The sequence below is a fragment of the Dipodomys merriami genome, unplaced genomic scaffold, assembly GCF_024711535.1.
Source record: "Dipodomys merriami isolate MVZ:Mamm:240054 unplaced genomic scaffold, mDipMer1.0.p SCAF_4, whole genome shotgun sequence".
Taxonomy (NCBI): Eukaryota; Metazoa; Chordata; class Mammalia; order Rodentia; family Heteromyidae; genus Dipodomys; species Dipodomys merriami.
Window position 1 is genome coordinate 88,096,453 of NW_027205603.1, and position 17,999 is coordinate 88,114,451.

Below are 17,999 nucleotides of genomic sequence, written 5' to 3' on the forward strand. Positions count from 1 at the left end.
ATCAACCCCCTAGAGTGGAACAGCCTGGGGCTGTGGGAAGGAAGCCATCCTGGCAGGGGGCATCCATCAGGAGGGAAGAAAGGGAGGGAGGGAGAGAGGAGGAGGTGATGAAAGTGGATGGAAACAGCCCTGGGACCCACTGGGCTGTGCTACCCCTGGCCACGCGGCCACACAGGGAGTCCGGCCTTGGTGAAGCCTTCCCCCCGGAGCCCAGCCATGCCTGGTTCTCTGGTCTGTGGCTGCCTTCCTCCCTGCTGGGGCAGGGGTGTAAGGAAGGGTGGAGTTTCCACCCCTTCGTTCCTCCAAAATGACAGTGGTGCCAAGATGGCTCCTGCCTGTCATCCTAGTTACTCAAGGAGGCTGAGATCCAGAGGATAGTTTGAGGGCAGCCCAAGCAGAAAAATTCTAGAGATTCTATATCCATTTAACCAGCAAAGCACTGGGCTGGAGGCATGACTCAAGGGGGTAAAGCCTCAGTTAAGCAAACAAGCTAAGCAAGTGTGAAGCCTGGCGTCCAAAGCCCAGTATAGTAAAAATAAACAAAACTGGTAGTGGCTACAATGTATGAAAGACCTCCTGCACATAAGGACGGAATGATCAAGAAAACCCAAGCAAAAGCATTCGTGCATTTCCAGCCGGGATTTGAACAGGGTTTTGGAGGCCTGCACCAAAGCAGCAGCGCAGAGCAGGAGGTTTAGAGCAGCAGAAACTGTCTTCCAATCTGGAAGCAAAAATCTAAATTCGAGGCGCTGGTGGGGCCACCTCCACCAAAGGCTCTGGGAAGGGGGCGTCCGGCGTCTCCTGGCCTTCGGTGGGAGGGAGTGTCCCTTGGCTTGCCGATGGCCACCTTCATGCTGTACCTCTTCCCATCCTCCTCCTCTCTGTGTCTGTCTCTGCTCCATGCTCCCCTTTCTATAGAAGTGTCAGTTATACTGACACCCCAGTAGACACAAGACCTTCTCTCCAAATGAGGCCCCAGGGTAGAGGGTCAGGACACCAGCTTGCCTCTGGAGGGGCCATGTCACGCAGCACCCCTCCTCTCTGGGACAACAGAATCTTCCTAGCCGGCTCCAGCGGTCCAGGGCCCGAACATCCATCCCCATAGGAGCAGCCGTTATCACGCTCAAGTCCACGCTGGGTGCCCGTCACAGTCTAGGCTTCTCTGCGTCCTGTCCACCCAGGGCCCAGCAGACCTGAGCCCTGCTCTGCCCGGGGAACAGACACCCAGTGCAGCAACCCCTCACCACGTGCCCTGAGTCCTCAGGGCTGTTAGTGCTCCCGGCAGGGGCACGGGGGGGCCTGCTGGGTGCCAGGCCAGCACCCTCTCTCAGCCGGCAGGAAACGGTTCTTCCCATTTGCGTGTCTACGTCCCCGATCTAACCATCTCGAGAGTAGCGTGGGAGCCAGGCAAAGCTGGGAACATATTCCTCCCTGGGTCCCTGGCCTGAGAGGCAGATTATGAGGTGGGGGGCTCATCTCCAGCCCCGTCTCTATCCCACAGCCTGCGCGCTAGTCCTTGCTGGAGGGGAGACCAGCCACTAAGCTGGTTCCAGTCAGCAAGCCTGGCGCTGTGTGTGCAGCCTCTTATCCTTGGCCATCAGAAGGTGCTGCTGGCAGGTGCGTGCCCCTGCACACAGCTTGGGTCCCCACCGTGGTGGCTCTGTGGGGTCACAGGTGTGGGCGGAGCTGCAGCCTATGAGCAGTCGCAGAAGGAGCTCTGTGAAGTTTCTTCACCTCTCCTGCCTCTCCCGCCCCTTCCTTTTCCTCCCCTCCCTCTCTCTGCCCTGGAGCCGTCACGTCGCTCATTTTATTTCTGGCTCAAATCTAACACTTAAAATGTGTGTGTGTGTGTGTGTGTGTGTGTGTGTGTGTGAGAGAGAGAGAGAGAGAGAGAGAGAGAGAGAGAGAGAGAGAGAGAGAGAGAGAGAGAGAAAGAGAGACAGACGTTTTCAGCCATCTGTCTCTTCCTGCCTCCACTCTGAGCATAGACTTACCTTCCTGGAGGCCTGGGAGTGAATGCAGCCAGTTCCTCTCTCTTATGGGGCCCTGCAGTGCTCATGGGCACAGCTGGCTCCCGAAAGGCCCGCTGCGTTGGAGGATGCTGGGCTCAGACCGTGGTGGGAGATGGTCTCTGGGCAGTGTGGGGTGGGGGCCCCGTGGGGTGAATGGTGTATTGAGGACCCAGATTCAAGGGCTCACAGAATATGGAAGTTGAGTTTGTCTCTTGTCCCTACCTTCCTCTTACACACAGAGCTCAGAACTGAGCCAGATGGTGGGAAGGTGGCCCCATCTCCGAGGCGGTACGTGGTAGTGGGACCGATGCGCACCTGTCTCCTGCTCTCTGCAGCCACTTCAGCCAGAGCCTGGCCAACTGTCCTGGTTGTTATGGCTGTGTAACTTAGGCAAATCACTTAGCTTCTCTAGGCTTCCTCAGTGTAACTGGAGAGAGAAAAAAACCACTGTTCAGCTGTGCTGCTGAGGAAGTTCAGAGAGATGGGACCTGCACAGTCTTGCTCAGGCTCGTGTGTATGTGAGCATGTGTGTGTGTGTGTGTGTGTGTGTGTGTGTGTGTGTGTGTGAGCATGTGTGTGTGTGAGCGTGTGTGTGTGTATGTGAGCATGTGTGTGTGTGTGTGAGCGTGTGTGTATGTGAGCGTGTGTGTGTGTGTATGTGAGCATGTGTGTGTGTGTGTTTGTGTGTGTGTGTGTGTGTGTGTGTAGGTATGTGTGGGTTTGTCTGTCTGTTCATACCTACAGGCTTTGATTACCCAGGCTATGGATGTGAGAGTTAATTAAGGTGTCATGCTATCTCTTGCATTTATTAGCTGTTTGCCTCTGAACACGTTCCCTTACCTCAGTGGCTCCCCTAGAGATGGATCCAGATTTCCCCACTTCAAGGGGTGGATAGTACATGTTAGATACCTGGCAATCTGTACACGTCACACTGTGGTAGCTGGCATCCATTTCCTTTGAAGAAAAGTAGTAAGGGTCTGGTAGGAAAAGATGACTAGGGAAGGGCTAATTCCCCCTTTATCAGTTGTCCCAACTGGGCAAAACAAAGCTGGAAATGTGAGATTTGAGATGTTCTGTGCACCACCAATTTGTCTTCTAGATTCTTGGGTGCATTCCAGGGCCATGGCCCAGTCCAGATCAGAACATTGTCTGCTCTGTGGCCATCCCAGCAAGTTGGCTAGGATTTGCTAACCAAAGAAGCATGAAGTGCTGGCTGGATGCCTGAACTGAGTCCCCTGGCCTGGTCACATCCTGCTCGGAACAAGATTTCTCATTCTGGTTAAGAACAAGATTTCTGCTTTAAATCATTTTCTCAAACGGCACTCCAGCCCCTGAAACAGGAGGGCCACTTGGTGTATCCTCATCAACATCCTTTGGACAAAGGTGGTCTGAAGTCTGTGGCCAGTCTCCAAAATGGGCCTCTCAGCACGGCTGAGGGCTCTAGTTGAGGAAGGGATTTAAGAGGGCTCCAGGATAGGCAGCACACACATCAGTCCACACAGTGAACTCAGAGGATGGTACCAAAAAGGAGATACACTAAGGTACTATCAGCACAGGTACTATGGTCAACATGAAGATGTACTCCTAATGTAGAAGTGGGAAGTGAATAATCCCTGAAAGATGATCAGATGCCAAGGTCCTGGGATAGAAAAGGCCCAGTATGCTTGTGAATAAAGAAGACCCAGAACCTGGGAGTCCATTCAAAGAGAGTGGTTGGAGGTGAGGAGGGGAGGGTCTTGTGATCAATCCTACAAGGTGACGAGGTAGTAGTTTATCTGAGTGTGGTGGGAAGTCATTGAAGATTTTTACCTGAAATGCACAGTGGTCTTAAACACAGCTTACTAAAATACTGGGTATCTATTCTTCACTGTTGTTAAGAGACTATAGAATAAAAATGTTGTTATCCAATGTGATGGTCAGTGAGTCAGGGAAATCCAGGAAAACAGGAAATGATAAGAAGAGTCTAAGACATTGTTTTCCTCTGCATACAACACACACTTTAAACCTGGGACCCTGGAGTGTCTTCCTCCCATTATTGGGGTTCCAGGTTAGAGGCCTGAGTTGAATGTTAAATTTCTTGCAACATCATAAGCATAGGTGTTTGTCACAGTTTCCAGTTTGTGACTCTGAAAGTGGACATTAAATGAGTATCATCGTACAGCCAGATCCCAGGGACAGACACAGCTAGGCCTTAGTCAGCGCTCTCAGCAGGTACCCAGCTTGGCTGGTGAGAACACGTACCCCAGGCCAGACAACAGTTGTAAGACTTCACAAGGAATAAGATGTGCACACTGGTCTAGGGGTCAGCTGAGAGCTTTGGGTATTTTGCTGAACACCACCCCATATAACTCTGCTAGGCTCTGGAGAATTCGAGAACTACTACAAGCAAGTTTGGGGTGAAGGGGGCCCATGGAAAAGGAAGGAACTTGCAAGAATCTTTTTTTTTTTTTAAAGAACTGCATAGCAAAGCCTGTGGTAAGACACAAGCTATTTACAAAGCATCTAATTACAGAACCTCCGATTCCTTCCCAGAAAGAATCTGCATTCTTGCATTACATTGCAACACAAGCATCCGTTTAGATTCCTACATGAAATAATCCAATCCCCCACCTTTTAGGAAGAAACCACAGAAGCCAGGCACCAGTGGCTCATACCTGTCATCCTAGCTACTCAGGAGGCTGTGATCTGAGGATCCTAGTTTGAAGACAGCCAGGACAGAAAAGTCCCTGTGAGACTCTTATCTCCAATTAACCACTCAAAAACCGGAAGTGACGCTGTGGCTCAGAGTGGTAGAGCACTAGCCTTGAGCAAAAAGACCTCAGGGACAGCACCCAGGCCGAGTTCAAGCCCCACGACCAACAAAACAAGTAAAAGAAAAGGAAAGGTGAAGCCTAGCAAGCAGGACCCTCCCACCTCTCCTTAACCTTTGGGACTGGAGGAAGCTTTCTTGTAGACACTGGCCTGTGAGAGCAGGCCTTGTGTCAGTCAGGGCTGAGCTCAGTCAACACACTTCCCCTACAGGGGGAGAGCAGCTGGAAGTTCCCGAGATGCAGGCTCGGACCCACCACTGACTCTGATCATTTGCAAAGCAGATTTCTTAGGAAGAAACAGAAGACCGGACCTGGTCACAGAGAGGGAGACGGAGGGAGACCGAGCAATGGTGGCTCCCAGGACCCAAGTTCCAGACTGGGAGGAGAGGTCCCTTCTCCCAGTCTCTTGGCTGATCACAGAGTCGCTTGAAGTTACATCCAGAGCCCAACTGTCCACAAAGCCACTAAGCCACTAAGTCACCTGCTGTGACTTAGTGCCATGCAAATTGCCTTTATTAAGCAGCCTGGCCCGTGTCCTGGGTTCTTCTGCCCTGGAAATGGGATACATGAGGATGGTGGGCAAAAACACCACTGAGCCACCTGCCTTTAAATTCTCTACTACTTACACCATCTGCTTTTGGATGTTGGGAGTTTGGGTGTCCGAAAACTTACCAGAGGCTAGCCAGCAAGAAGGGGAAGAAGCTTTGACGGGGACATGTGAGTCCCGGGGCCTTTCATTCAGATGGTGCCTGAAGGCTGATCTGGTTCGGCTGCTCCATCGACTGTGTGTGTACGCGTGTGTCTCTAAACAAGCCAGCAAACCTGGCTGGATTTCATTTCCCTCATCTGTAAAAATTAGAGATGACTGCAGGGAGCGGAGGCCAACAAAAAAGAGGGCACCATCTCCACACAAGACAATTCTTACTTCTCACACCACCTCCAAATTTAGGGGATCCCCGAGTCACCTTCGGGTGGGGTCATTCACTGAGAGGACCCACGGCCCTCCCTCCCTGAAGGCCGCCGCACTCAGCTGTGTAGTGACTTCTTCCACGAGGGTGCAGGCTAGCTCAGCCAGAGGGAGGGAAGCCGTGCAGGGCTGAGCCTGGAGCTTCCTATCCTGTTCCCTCCTCATGGGGCGAAGATGGGTTTCTCTCTGCACAGCATTTGTGAAAGACACACAAGGGTTGCCAACCAGAGCTACTCACCCACGTGCTTTTCTTATAAGTTTTTTTTTATTGTGAAAAAACCATACAGAGGGGCTACAATCACATGATCAAGGTAATGAGTACATTTCCTATCAAGCATTGTTGCCTCCTCCTTTGTTTTTCCCCTACCATCCCTTCCCTCCCATCTCCTCAACTACTTTACCCCCCTCACCCCACTCCCGCCTAAATTGTAAAGTTCATTTTTCAACATAGCGCCTTGTACATCTCATGGTTGCAATAGGTTAACCTGTATCCTTATTTAAATAATTCATTTTTTCCCTTCTGCTCCCCAAATTATACCAACATCAAATACAGTGAAAACAGGGGTTTTACCATGGGGGAAGGACATATAAAGCAACAAAAAATCATGTGGCTGTCGGTCATGGGGCTTGAATCTCTGGGCCTGGCGCTGTCCCTGCGCTCTTCAGCTCAAGGCAAGCGCTCTACCACTTGAGCCACAGCGCCATTTCTGGTTTTCTAGTAGTTTATTGGAGATAAGAGTCTCACAGACTTTCCTGGCTTTGAACTGTGATCCTCAGATCTCAGCCTCCTGAGTAGCTAGGATTACAGGCATGAGTCACCAGCGCCCAGCTACCCACGTGTTTTAATTAGGGCTTTATTCATCACGTAGGCACAATAAGTTGATTACCTATGGGATAAATCTCAGTTTACAGGTTGAGCCAGATAATGTGATCCCAAGCTCCCATTCTAAGTCACATGCCTGGTGTTTCTCGTCTGTCCAGCCTATACCCAGAGACTGATAGGAATGACCACATCACCTCTAAGATCTACTCTTGAAACCTTTTTCCCTAACAGTGACTGATTCTAGAGGTAGAAGGCAAGGTTCAGGCCTGACTTCTCTATGGGCAAAGCCAAATCTTTTCTCACTGTCATGAAGGAGATATGCTATTAATATAACCGGACGCTTGTGGCTTTCCATAGGTCAGAATTTACCAAGTATCACACTGCATTGTTTTCTGGGGTTCATGTCACCAAATATTCCTGGTTTCATTTGACACTGTGAACGTGGAAGTTGAAATTTCCTTATTCCCCTCCGGTCCTAATTACTAATTTCTATACTACTCAGATCACATATCACACTCCACAAAATCAAATATAGGCTACAGAATAGCTGAAAACTCTAAGAAAGAAAAAAACGCCTAGGACTATAAATGGGGATGTAAAGAGCCAAGGCAAACAGACAAATGTGAAGAGTGGCTGGAGTGCTTGGGAGCTGGGTTAGGGAACCCCAGGGGTGCTGGAGAGGGGCCAAGGAGGACTCCACACGGCTGCTGTCAGCAAGCACTGACACTGGGAAGATGGCAGAGGTTGGGTGCGTACCCTGGAGTGGCCTGAGACAAGATGGTGGGCAGTGTGCCGAGTTTCGGTCTCATCTCCGTTTGCGGGTTGGCTGTGTCTGATGAGCTCACTGGCGAGCCTGTGCCTTGTGGTTGCTGACAGAGGGTGGCAGTTCCTGTGTGCAAACAAGATGCCAGTCATTCTGCCTTTGAGTCTGCACCCACAGAGTGGTGCCTCAGACACACGTCTGCCCTGAGTAAAATGGAGTGACTCGGGGCAGGGCACCGCCTGGGCTGTAAAATCCCTGCCAGCCTTTCCACCTAACATCCTCTGCGGCTCACAGCGTTTATTCCATGGCCACAAATGCCCAGGCTCCCCGGGTTACCTCTGTGGAGCTTGGGAAATTCTTTACTCTTACAACAGACTCCAGTCAGTTACAACTTGTGTTTATTGAACAGCTACCAGGCACCAGGCACCGGCGAGAGCAATGTGGATAAATGCTGGCTTACAAGAACTGTGGACGTGCCAGGCACCGGTGGCTCACGCCTGTCATCCTAGCTACTCAGGAGGCTGAGAGCTGAGGATCACGGTTCAAAGCCAGCCTGGGCAGGAAAGTCCGTGAGACTCTTATCTCCAATAAACCACTAGAAAACCAGAAGTGGCACTGTGTCTCAAGTGGTAGAGTGCTCGCCTTGAGCTGAAGAGTGCAGGGACAGCGCCCAGGTCTAGAGTTCAGGCCCCATGACCAACCAGAAAAAAAGAACTGTGGGCACATTGTGGGTGAAGAAGGACTAGTGCAGAGGAAGGACAGAAAACCCATCCATTGCTGACGGCCCAGTGACTGGAAGAGCAATCAAATATACTGAGTTCTAAGTGGCACACCTGGCCTGTGGTATCGAGATGACAACTGCTTGGAAAAATCACTGACAAGCCTTTGGTTCCCAGCACTAATGCGCCTCAGCCAACAAATGCCTTGAGTCTGCCTTCAAGAACCAAGGGGGCTAAAGGCCACGCTGGACCTCAGCTATACTGGAACTAAGTGGGCACCCTACACACAGAGTGCAGTGGGAAAGGCCTGTGTGGGGAGGAATGTCGAGTTGGGACCGGTTTCATTTCTCTAATGGTTACTACTCCCTGAATGTTCCTCCACCCTTTCCCTGTTTCTTCAGTCTGGAACTTCTGGCAGACGTCCAGTACGCCTTCGGACTGCCTTTCTACCCGGCCTACGAGGGACAGTTCTCTCTGGAGGAGAAAAGCCTATCACTGAAAGTCATGCAGTACTTCTCCAACTTCATCAGATCTGGGTGAGCAGACCACTGTACCCCTAAATTCTACCACTGTGCTTCCCACTCTCTGCCATCTGAACACCAAGGCCACATTCTGTATCAACTGATTTTACCCTCTGCCCAAAGACATCTCCATCCTCAACCACTTTCTTCTCCCTGTCTCAATCCTCCCCCTCTGTCCTGAACTACATAAATAAGCTTCCAGTTCCAGCTCCTGATGTGCAGTCACGGCTGAGCGCTCTCCAGGGTTCCACAGACCCCCGCGACACCCATGTGACAGTGTATTTAACTGTATCTCTGGCCTCTACCCACCGGAGGACAGCAGGACCCACTCTATCCCCTATCCTAAAACAGCCTCTGGCACTGGCAATGTCTCCTGGGGAAGTCACTGGGAGGATCACTTTGTCCCTCAGGGTGTTGGTGCAAACAACTCTTGTCCTTTCTGGAGCTGCGATCTGGGGTCTGCCTGCAGTGCAGTCCTGTTTTGTACTCCATCTCCTCCCTGGCTGTCTCCGGGTGCCCTGCTCTTCCTCCTTCTGGTGTATTATCTACTGCCCTTGTCTCTTGGTAGGTCCCAAGGAACAGGGGTGTGTAACACCCTGGCTCAGTGATAAATTGCTGACAACTTAGAACAGTAAGACCAAGCATGATTTGTAACGAGATAAAATAAAGCTTTGTTCAGTTTGCTTTGGGAGCTCAGTAGAAGAAGACTTTTTTTTTTTTCTTGGAAAACATTTCCCCAGAGAGCAGGTCTTCACGGGTGAGCAGAGTATTCAGATGAGCAAAGGAGAGGGTGCTGAGGAGGAGGTGTGTTCTAAACCAGGGTAGGTGGTGAGAAATTACACCTTTCCTGGAAGGTGGGAAGGTGTGGAGGGGCTTGCCAGGAGGGGGCGTGGCCAGCAGGTCCTGGACAGAGCCGAATCGGAGGGAATGTCAAGTCCTCTGCACGGGAAAGTTGACCTGTGCGTGGCAAGGTGGCAGGCTCTGGAAACCACCCTCCTGCCCAGGTCTTCGATGTCATGGGTATTCCAGAAACTGTTCATGGTGTGCAGATCAGAGGACCTGAGCGTAGAAAGGCCACTCTGGACCCCCTGAGCATTCAGCAAGTCCCAGGAGCTTCGCTGGGTCCCAAGTCACACTGCTGGGTCAGAAACTCCCTTTTCCCATGGGAAAGTCATCTACAAGAGGTGAGCTAGGGATCCTTGCTCACCAAATGCTTGTTAATGCCCAGTCCAGGCCACGGCTTGGAGTTGTACCAATGGGTTCCTGCCTGGCATTCAAAGATGTCTGATCCGGCCTTCAGAGACCAAGAGCCAGAGGGAATTGAGAGGGAAGTGACGAGACTAAAGATGTATCTCTTATGGATGTTTCTTCCTTCTCATGTCCCCAGAAATCCAAACTACCCACACGAGTTCTCACGGAAAGCGCCCGAGTTTGCAGCCCCCTGGCCTGACTTCATCCCCCAAGCCGGCCAGGAGAGCTACAAGGAGTTCACTGCTCTGCTTCCCAACGGACGGGGCCTGAAACAAGCTGACTGCTCCTTCTGGTCCAAGTACATCCGGGCCCTGAAGGCGGCAGGTAGGGACACTGGGTTCCAGGGGCTGGGAGGCTGGTTGTGGCTGTGTCCTGATAAACTCCGCCTTTGGGTTCACTAGGGCACTGGGCACTGGGGACTCTGCTCCTCACCAGGAGCTGCACAGTATGGGGCTCCTTTGTGAATGTGAAGGGCCCCTCTTGTGAGGGGGTGAGGGGTGAAAGGGCATGGGGAGGGGGGAATGAGGAGTGAGCCAGATTCTAACAGGGAATGCCGGCGCAAGGAGAAATGGCGGCTTCTTGAAACTCCTCCCAGCACCCTTGCTAGGATGGAGAGAAAAATCTTAGAGCTATGATTCTAGCCAGGATAAAGTGGGTTCTTCTTCCTGTTTATAGTAATAAAAGAGAGAAAAATGGATCCTAAAGAAGGTGTCAGGAATATGGAAATAAACATATCCTTAAGAAGCTTCTAGAAGGGACAGGAAGCAAGTGACATAGGCTAGTAACTGTCATCAGCTTTCCTGTTGCATTGGTAGAAGTCAGAGACCAGGCCATTCCTCCTCCCAAAGAGGCCTGACTTCCCCCTAGAGCATCTAGGAAGGGCCACTCAGGTGGGGGACAGGGGGTGGGTCACAGTGACAGTTCTGCAGCTGGGAGGGGTGGGAATGAGGTAACATAGAAAAGGGAGCGTGTTCCGCACATGGTTTCCATTCTCATCTCTGCTTCTGGCTTCCGAAGCCAGGTGGCTCTGTGCTGACACGCCCAAGTATTGTTGTACCCTTAGCTTGTTCTGTTCCTGTAGCTCAGAGACAAATCTGGTGTCCAAGCATCAGGAGTGGGCGTGTGTGTGTGTGTGTGTGTGTGTGTGTGTGTGTGTGTTTATGTGTGTGTATGTGAGTGTGTGTTTGTGTGTGTGTTTGTGTGTGTGTGTTTATGTGTGTGTGTTTATGTGTGTGTGTGTGTATGTGTGTGTGTGGTGGATGTGTGTGTGTATGTGTGTGTGTGTTTGTGTGTGTGTTTATGTGTGTGTGTGTGTGTGTGTGTGTGTGTGTGTGTGTGTGTGTGTGGTCTCTTTGGGCTGAAGGGACAGGGCTGCAGAGAACACACCACCTTGTCCCTTCTGTTTCAGACGGAACCAAGGATACACAGTCAGCTGGTGGTGAAGAAGAAGAGGGCTTGGTGGTGGGGTCTGAACTTACAGAAGACCCTCTGGCCTCCCTGGAGCCAGGCCCCAAGAGCTACAGCAAGTGACCAGCTCTGAGCCGCCAGCTGCCCGGCCAGCTCCTCCCCATGGTGGTGACCTCATTCTGTACCATACTGCTTGTTCACAATAAAGTATCAATATGCAGTGAAGCAGCCACGAGTTATGAATCCAAAGCAAGTCCTGGGTGAGCTGGGTCAGAGTATCAACCTTCTTGCGTTTGGCTCCCAGACAACTGCTCTGGACAAGAAATATTGACAGAGCATTGGCGTGTATCAGCCCATGCTGAGTGCTGGGGAAGCCAGGACCCTGTCCCTGTGCAGAGAGAGTCGGGCAAAAGAAAGACAGTCACACAAAAAGCAAGGCTCCCTCAAGGACAGGCCCCAGAGGGACACAGCCCCACCTGAGGGATGGGACACAGTCCCACACAGAGAGCCTCCAGCATACAAGACAGCAGTCTAACAGACATGAGCTCTGTGAGGGTGGCAATGGGGGACAGTGGACCCCAGGACTCTGCCAGGAGAACTGAGGGGCCTGATTGTACATGGAAAGGAGTGGGACCAGGAGAGAGATTGACTCCAGCTTTTGCTTGATTTGGGTAGCTAGACCAACAGATGATTTTCTCCCTTACATTTACCTTCCTAGGGAACACACCTGTAAGAGCAAATCTGTTTAAAATTCTCTCCTCACTCTTCCCTTCCCCTTCTTTGACCTCTTTCTGTCTCTTTTCTCCCTCCCTTCCTCCCTCCCTCTCTTCTTACACACACACACACACACACACACACTCCCCAAAATAAAAGCAGGCAGAATTCGTTAGCAGTCTCTGTCATTTTCGTGGCACATCATAAAATGTGTTCACACTCATCATGTTGCTTGAGTTCAGTCCAAGCCCAGAACATTCACAGGCAGAGCAGGGCTTGGAAAGGCTCCTGCTGTGCTTGGATCCCGTAGCAGGGAGGAGAGGATGGCGTCCAACTCAGGTCTCTAGCAGAAGGAGGCTTCTCCAGAGAAAAGATGCCTCCACCTATCTGGCCATAGGTCTGGGTTGTGTTAAGCCTCTAAGTTTGCCGTCCTTTGTTATAGCAGCCACAGGAAGCGAGTGCACCACCTGCTTGTCCAGTTGTGTATCTTGCCCTGGCACCAAAGCTCAGGTGTGACTAGATCAGTCTCTTCCTGATCATGAAACACCCACTTCAGTCCAACTTCAAAGCCCAGTGTCCCTAGCACTGGCTTGAGAACAGATTGCCGCTCTCCTGTCTCATGGCTGAATGGGGTGTGGGCTTTGCTGGTTAGTTTGTGACCCCTGCTTGTAGGTACCCTGCGCTTCTGTTGTGTTATGAAACACTGCTGGATGACACCTGCTATTTTGTTCTCCAACTTGACAACCTAAGCTAGAAAACATCTTATATTTACATCCGGTTAAGTGAAAGTGCTTGCTGGGCAGATGTGCCCTGCCCACGGGGGCTGCTGATGCATGGAAACAGGAAACAGGAAAGCACTGCTCACAAAACCCTCACCTTGAAGAGTGGATGTCAAGGAGAAAGGGAAAGACAGGGGAGCCCAGGCGCTCAGAGCCTTGCCCTGGAACAAACTTCCTCAGGAAGCTGAGGAGAATATACAGTAGAGAGGCACTGAGCCCGACAAGACCCGATTCTCCACTGGGACTGGAGCAGGCAGTGCATGCCCGCCCCACAGTGACCTTCTGACCACTCCTGTAGCCGGTCTAGGTGCCCCAGAGACCCCCTGAAGCCAGGCACCAAGCCTGTCCCCACAGGGGCTGGACAGGCAGCCAGAAAGGTGCTGTAAGCTTTCCTCTCCTTCTGAAAAAATCAGGTAAAGCACAGGACACCCCGGACCAAGGTCAGGGTCATGTCCAGGTCAAAGATGAACAAATGGGGGCCTCTCCCCACATGGGGAAGCAGGGTGTCCCTTGAATTCAGCAAGGCCTGACTCAACAAGGAAGTGTCGACACGAGCTGGAAGCGAACGCATGAGCTGACTCCCACCCGAGCCGGAAGCACTCTGGAGAACAGGATGGACGATGAGGCAAGCCGTCCTTTCCAAGGCATGCTGGACATCTCCTCTCCCTGAGTGCCCAAACGCAGTGGAAAGGCCAGCCCCTTGGACCCTCCCAAGGCCAGAGGCCTGTGATGGCTCCAGGACTGGGCTGAGGGCTCAGTCACGCAAGCGGCTCCTTCAAAGCATAGGTTCCCTGCCAGGTGCAGGTGGCTCACGCCTGTAATCCTAGTTACTCAGGGAGGCTACGATCTGAGAAGCATAGTTTGAAGCCAGCCCAGGCAGGAAAGCCTACAAGACTCTCGTCTCCAATTAAGCACCAAACAGCCAGAAGTGGAGCTGTGGCTTGAGCCAAAAAAAGCTCTGGGAAGGGAGGGAATGGGAGTGGGAATGGGAGGGAAAATGTGGGAGAGAGCTAGGGAAGGTGTAACAGTGTATAAAACGAAATGGGCTCTTTACCTGACTTGTGTGATTATAACCCCTGTACCACATCTTACAACTAAAAGAATAAATTTAAAAAAGCTGAGGATCCTGAGTTCAAGCCTCAGGACTGGTATATACAACAAAAAAGCATAGATTCCTACCCCCAAATTTCTGAGACTAAACAGATCTAAGAGCACTCTCATTTTAAATGCATTGGAATTACTTCCTAGGCCTCCTAGTAAGCCCTAACCCTATTCTCCAGAAGTGGCCTAGTCTAGCCTATAGATGACTCGTGGCCTAGTAGGCTAGTACCAAGTGACCTCATCACTCTGAGAAGTTAGTCACCCTTGACTTGCCATCTGTCAGTGCTGTATTCGGAAGTGAGGTCTTAACTCTTGTGTGCCACCCACTTCCTGTGCCACAGAAGCTGGGTAATGATTTAATTTCTGTTTCTCCTTCTGTGACTTTTGCAATTCCAAGGGATGCCTTCTCTTGCGCGTTCCATCCACTTTGTGACGGCTTGCTGTGTAATTGATGAGCAAGCTCAAACTCTCAAGTCATAGCCCCGCCCTTTCCCTTCTTACTTTCCCGTCATCCTGGCCAGACCCTTCCTGTGACTCTCTGCTTTGTCCTGAAACTGAGGTCAGCCTTCTGCCTCTCTATGGAAGACTGACCTGCATTTTCCTGGCTCCGGGTCCAAGTTATCTGACAGGTCTCAACATGTATGTGGGACATGTGTGCAGATAAACTGACCTACAGGAAAGCACATAGAATCAGGCACATTGCAATTGCTAAGGTGCAATGGTTGGGACCATTCGATGAATCTCTCAGATCCCAGAACTCTTAGTTTAGATGTGGAGGCACCTAATCTGTCCCCAACTCTTAAAAGGCCAAAGTCTGAAAACGAATGCCTACAACTCACTGCCCTTTGCAGGACACACTAAAAATATACCAGTCGCCAAAAAGAGGAAGGAGTGCACCTGGACGCCAAGGGCATGTAAATTTGGCCCAGGCTGACTGCTGGGCTGCAGCTTCCTCAGTCCCACCATCTCCTCCTGGGTTCTACAGAGCTCTGCACACCCAAGCTAGGGGCCAGAGGCCACCAGATGTCCCCTCCAGCCTCCCCAGAACCTTTCCCCCTGGGCTAGAGTAAGTCATAGGGCTTCACCCCTGACAGCCTGCTTTCTAAAGGAAAAGGAACAATGATCCTACTTGTGTGTACACAACTGTGTATACTTCTGAACATGGCCTTCGAATCCTGGGCTAGGGAGCCAGAAGGAATAAAGGGATGTTCCTTAACGGTTACAGAAGTCAGATGAGCTGTTCCTAGTGGATGGGCGATCCCCATGTTCCTTGATTCTCTGGGAATGATATGTACAATTAGAGAATTGATTCAGTGTCTGATGATAGAATAAACGAGCAAAGGAAGGTAGGGCAGAGTTAAAGTCCTTTCGTGTGAAAAGACAGAGGCTTTTATCAGAAGTGACAGTAAGTCCCTGAAAAGAAATTTGGAGCAGACAGTTCTGGTAAGGCCCAACTACATCCAAGCTTTCAGGGCTTATGATTTTACTATTCTATCAGGTGAGATGGTTAGATAGTAAGCAAACCGAGGTACTGCCCTGATGATTTGCTATCTGAGCAGCACCGGTGTGCTGGTGGAGAAAGTCATCCACCTGTGCTTTTGAGAGGATGAGGACAGGCATCTGAGCATGTGACCCTCTCTCAGCTTCCTCATTTAGCAAGGCCATTGGAAGGTCATATAGAGGTCATCATGCCAGCAAGGTACAAGTACAACCTTGATGTGGGCTCCACAGGGACATGACATAGAGGGCCACTGTCGTAACTGTTGGTCCGGTAGGTAGCTACCTGAGGGTGTAGAATGGAATCTTGTAGCTCAGGGTATTTTTCTGTCCCTGCTCCTGTCTACCTAGTTACCCACTCTAACAGTGGTGGCCCATTCATTGAACCCTTGGACTCCAGTTTTCTCAGCTGTGTCGTGGGTGGCCTTTGAACTTTGGTGAGGACTCAGGTAGGATTTATGCAACAGCAGAGCTCAACAGAAGTCCTCTTCATCCTTCCTCTCTGTAGTCTTCTCATTTCCAGGTTGGGCCCCCAGCGCACCCAATTCCCACATCTGGCGAGTTCTCACTGGAGAGAATGAGTGAATGACCTTCAGAGTTGCTGTCCATTTTCAGAGGGAGAGGAAATCTCTTGTAAAGTGTAGTGGACAGAATAGTGACCTCATGACATGTCCAGCCTGAAGCCTGGGACCTATGCATTGGCTCTGTTGCATGACAAAAGGGATGTGGCAAGCCCATTGTAGTGAGGCATGCCTATAATCCCAGCTGCTCAGGAGGTGGGCTCAGAAGGATTGTGAATTGGAGGTCAGCCTGGGAAAAGTTAGAGGCCTTGTCTGAAAAACAAAGAAGCAAAACAAAACAAAAGCACCAGTGACACATTTCAAGTAGTAGAGCCCTTGCCTGTCACCGTGAGGCCCAGAGTTCAATCTCCAAGACTTCCAAAAATGGGGGAGGGGTGTTCGATAGGTGTCATGAAGGCTAGATGAAGTGGTTGACATAAGCAGATCTCTGAGTCATCTTGTTGAGGCCAGTCTACAGAAATACAGACCTGTTTTTAGCCAAGTGGGTGGTAAGGGAAGATAGACACCTAGGGTAAGAATGATTCGAATGGTTTGCTGGTCCTGACATGGGGTCTATATACAAGGTTCCAATAGGAACCCTGGGAGCTAAGTGTGACCTCCAATAAGAAAAGGAGGGCCTGGATCTTACCACAGCAACGAGCTGCTTCCTTCCCTCATTCATCCTGAAGAGCCTCAACAGTAGCCAGGCCCAGAGCTTGATTCTAGCCCAGCCTTTCTGACCTACACAAATGTCAGCATCAAGCTGGCAGTTCCATATACCTTAAGTGATTAAAAATTTTCATTTGTAGTACCTTGGCAGTTACAGGGCAGCCGCAGAACATTTTAGCCCAATTGAAGATTTATCAAAGTTTGATGACAGAGAAAGGAATAGAACATTTTAGCCTGATTGAAGGTTTATAAGTTTGATGACAGAGAAAAGAATAGAACACAGAAAAATAGACATGGAATCTACCCAAACCAGCACACTGAGGGTGACTTCTGACATTTTAGGGTATGTTCTTATTGGTAATATGAATCTTACTACATGTAAGTAAGATGTATAGTGTGATCTTATAAGAGGCAGGCAGATGGTCAAATGGTTACTATAGTAACCCAAATTAACATAGACTTTACCTCATATACTCATCTTTTTTGTGCAAGTATATGCACATATATCTGTGTGCATGTATGTACATATGTGCATGTGGGTGCAGGTGTATGCATATGTACATTTGTGTGTGTCAAGGACAACTCAAACCTTCTCATTGAACATAAATGGCATAAATAACACATGTTTTTCCTATCATCCTCTCAAACTCAGTGAATTGAAAAGCCTGTTCTTACATAATCTAATTATTTACTAATTTGAGTAAAAGTGGCTGTGTGACTGAACAGTATTTTATGACCTATTCTCAAAAACACTTTAATAAATGGCAGACCTTGCATCTATAATTTATTCTTCTAAATGATGTTTTAATCACAGTGTGTTACACAATGACTAGGTCTTGTCAAGGAAGTTCTGTTCCCTTTTTTGGTAGTACTTGGGTTTAAATTTAGGGCCTTTTGCTTGCTTGGTGGGTGTTCTACCATTTGAGACCCACATCACAACCCTCTTGTTGCTTTGGTTATTTTTGAGGTAAGGTATTGCTTCATTGCCCTACCCCAGCTAGGCTGTGACTCTCCTATTCATGTGTCCCTGTATCGCAGGGGATGATAATCATGTATCACTATGCTCAGTCATTGAGTGAGATGGAGTCTTGAAAAGATTTATGCCTGGGCTAGGCTAGAACACAGTCTCCTCCCCACCCCCATCTCTGCCTCTCAAGTAGCTAGGATTACAGGCTTGAGCCACTAAACTCAGCTAGGTTATCATCCGTACTGTCAAGATAAACCTTGAACTCTTATGCCCAGATAAGGATCCCCAAAGACCACCAAGGAGCAGATTCCGATGTAAGCACGTGAGAGTCGTTTATAACAAGCACGAGCCTGGACTCATAACCATCACCCACGCAGCGGGTCGGAGTTGAGAGCCCCAACCCTCCCTCTAGCAGGGTTTTGATAGGGTTTTTAGGGAC

The 17,999-nt window shown here is 50.2% G+C and overlaps 1 protein-coding gene across 1 annotated transcript in view; it reads left to right on the forward strand.

Moving 5' to 3' along the window:
- The window catches only part of Tg (thyroglobulin), a 188,328-nt gene extending 176,858 nt beyond the window's left edge, over positions 1-11,470 (forward strand). The window contains exons 46-48 of the mRNA XM_069991843.1: positions 8,496-8,630; positions 10,003-10,190; positions 11,275-11,470. Of these exons, the coding sequence (XP_069847944.1) occupies positions 8,496-8,630; positions 10,003-10,190; positions 11,275-11,396 (445 nt within the window). The 3' untranslated portion in view covers positions 11,397-11,470. The remainder of the gene's footprint in view (positions 1-8,495; positions 8,631-10,002; positions 10,191-11,274) is intronic.
- Positions 11,471-17,999: the final 6,529 nt, after the last annotated feature.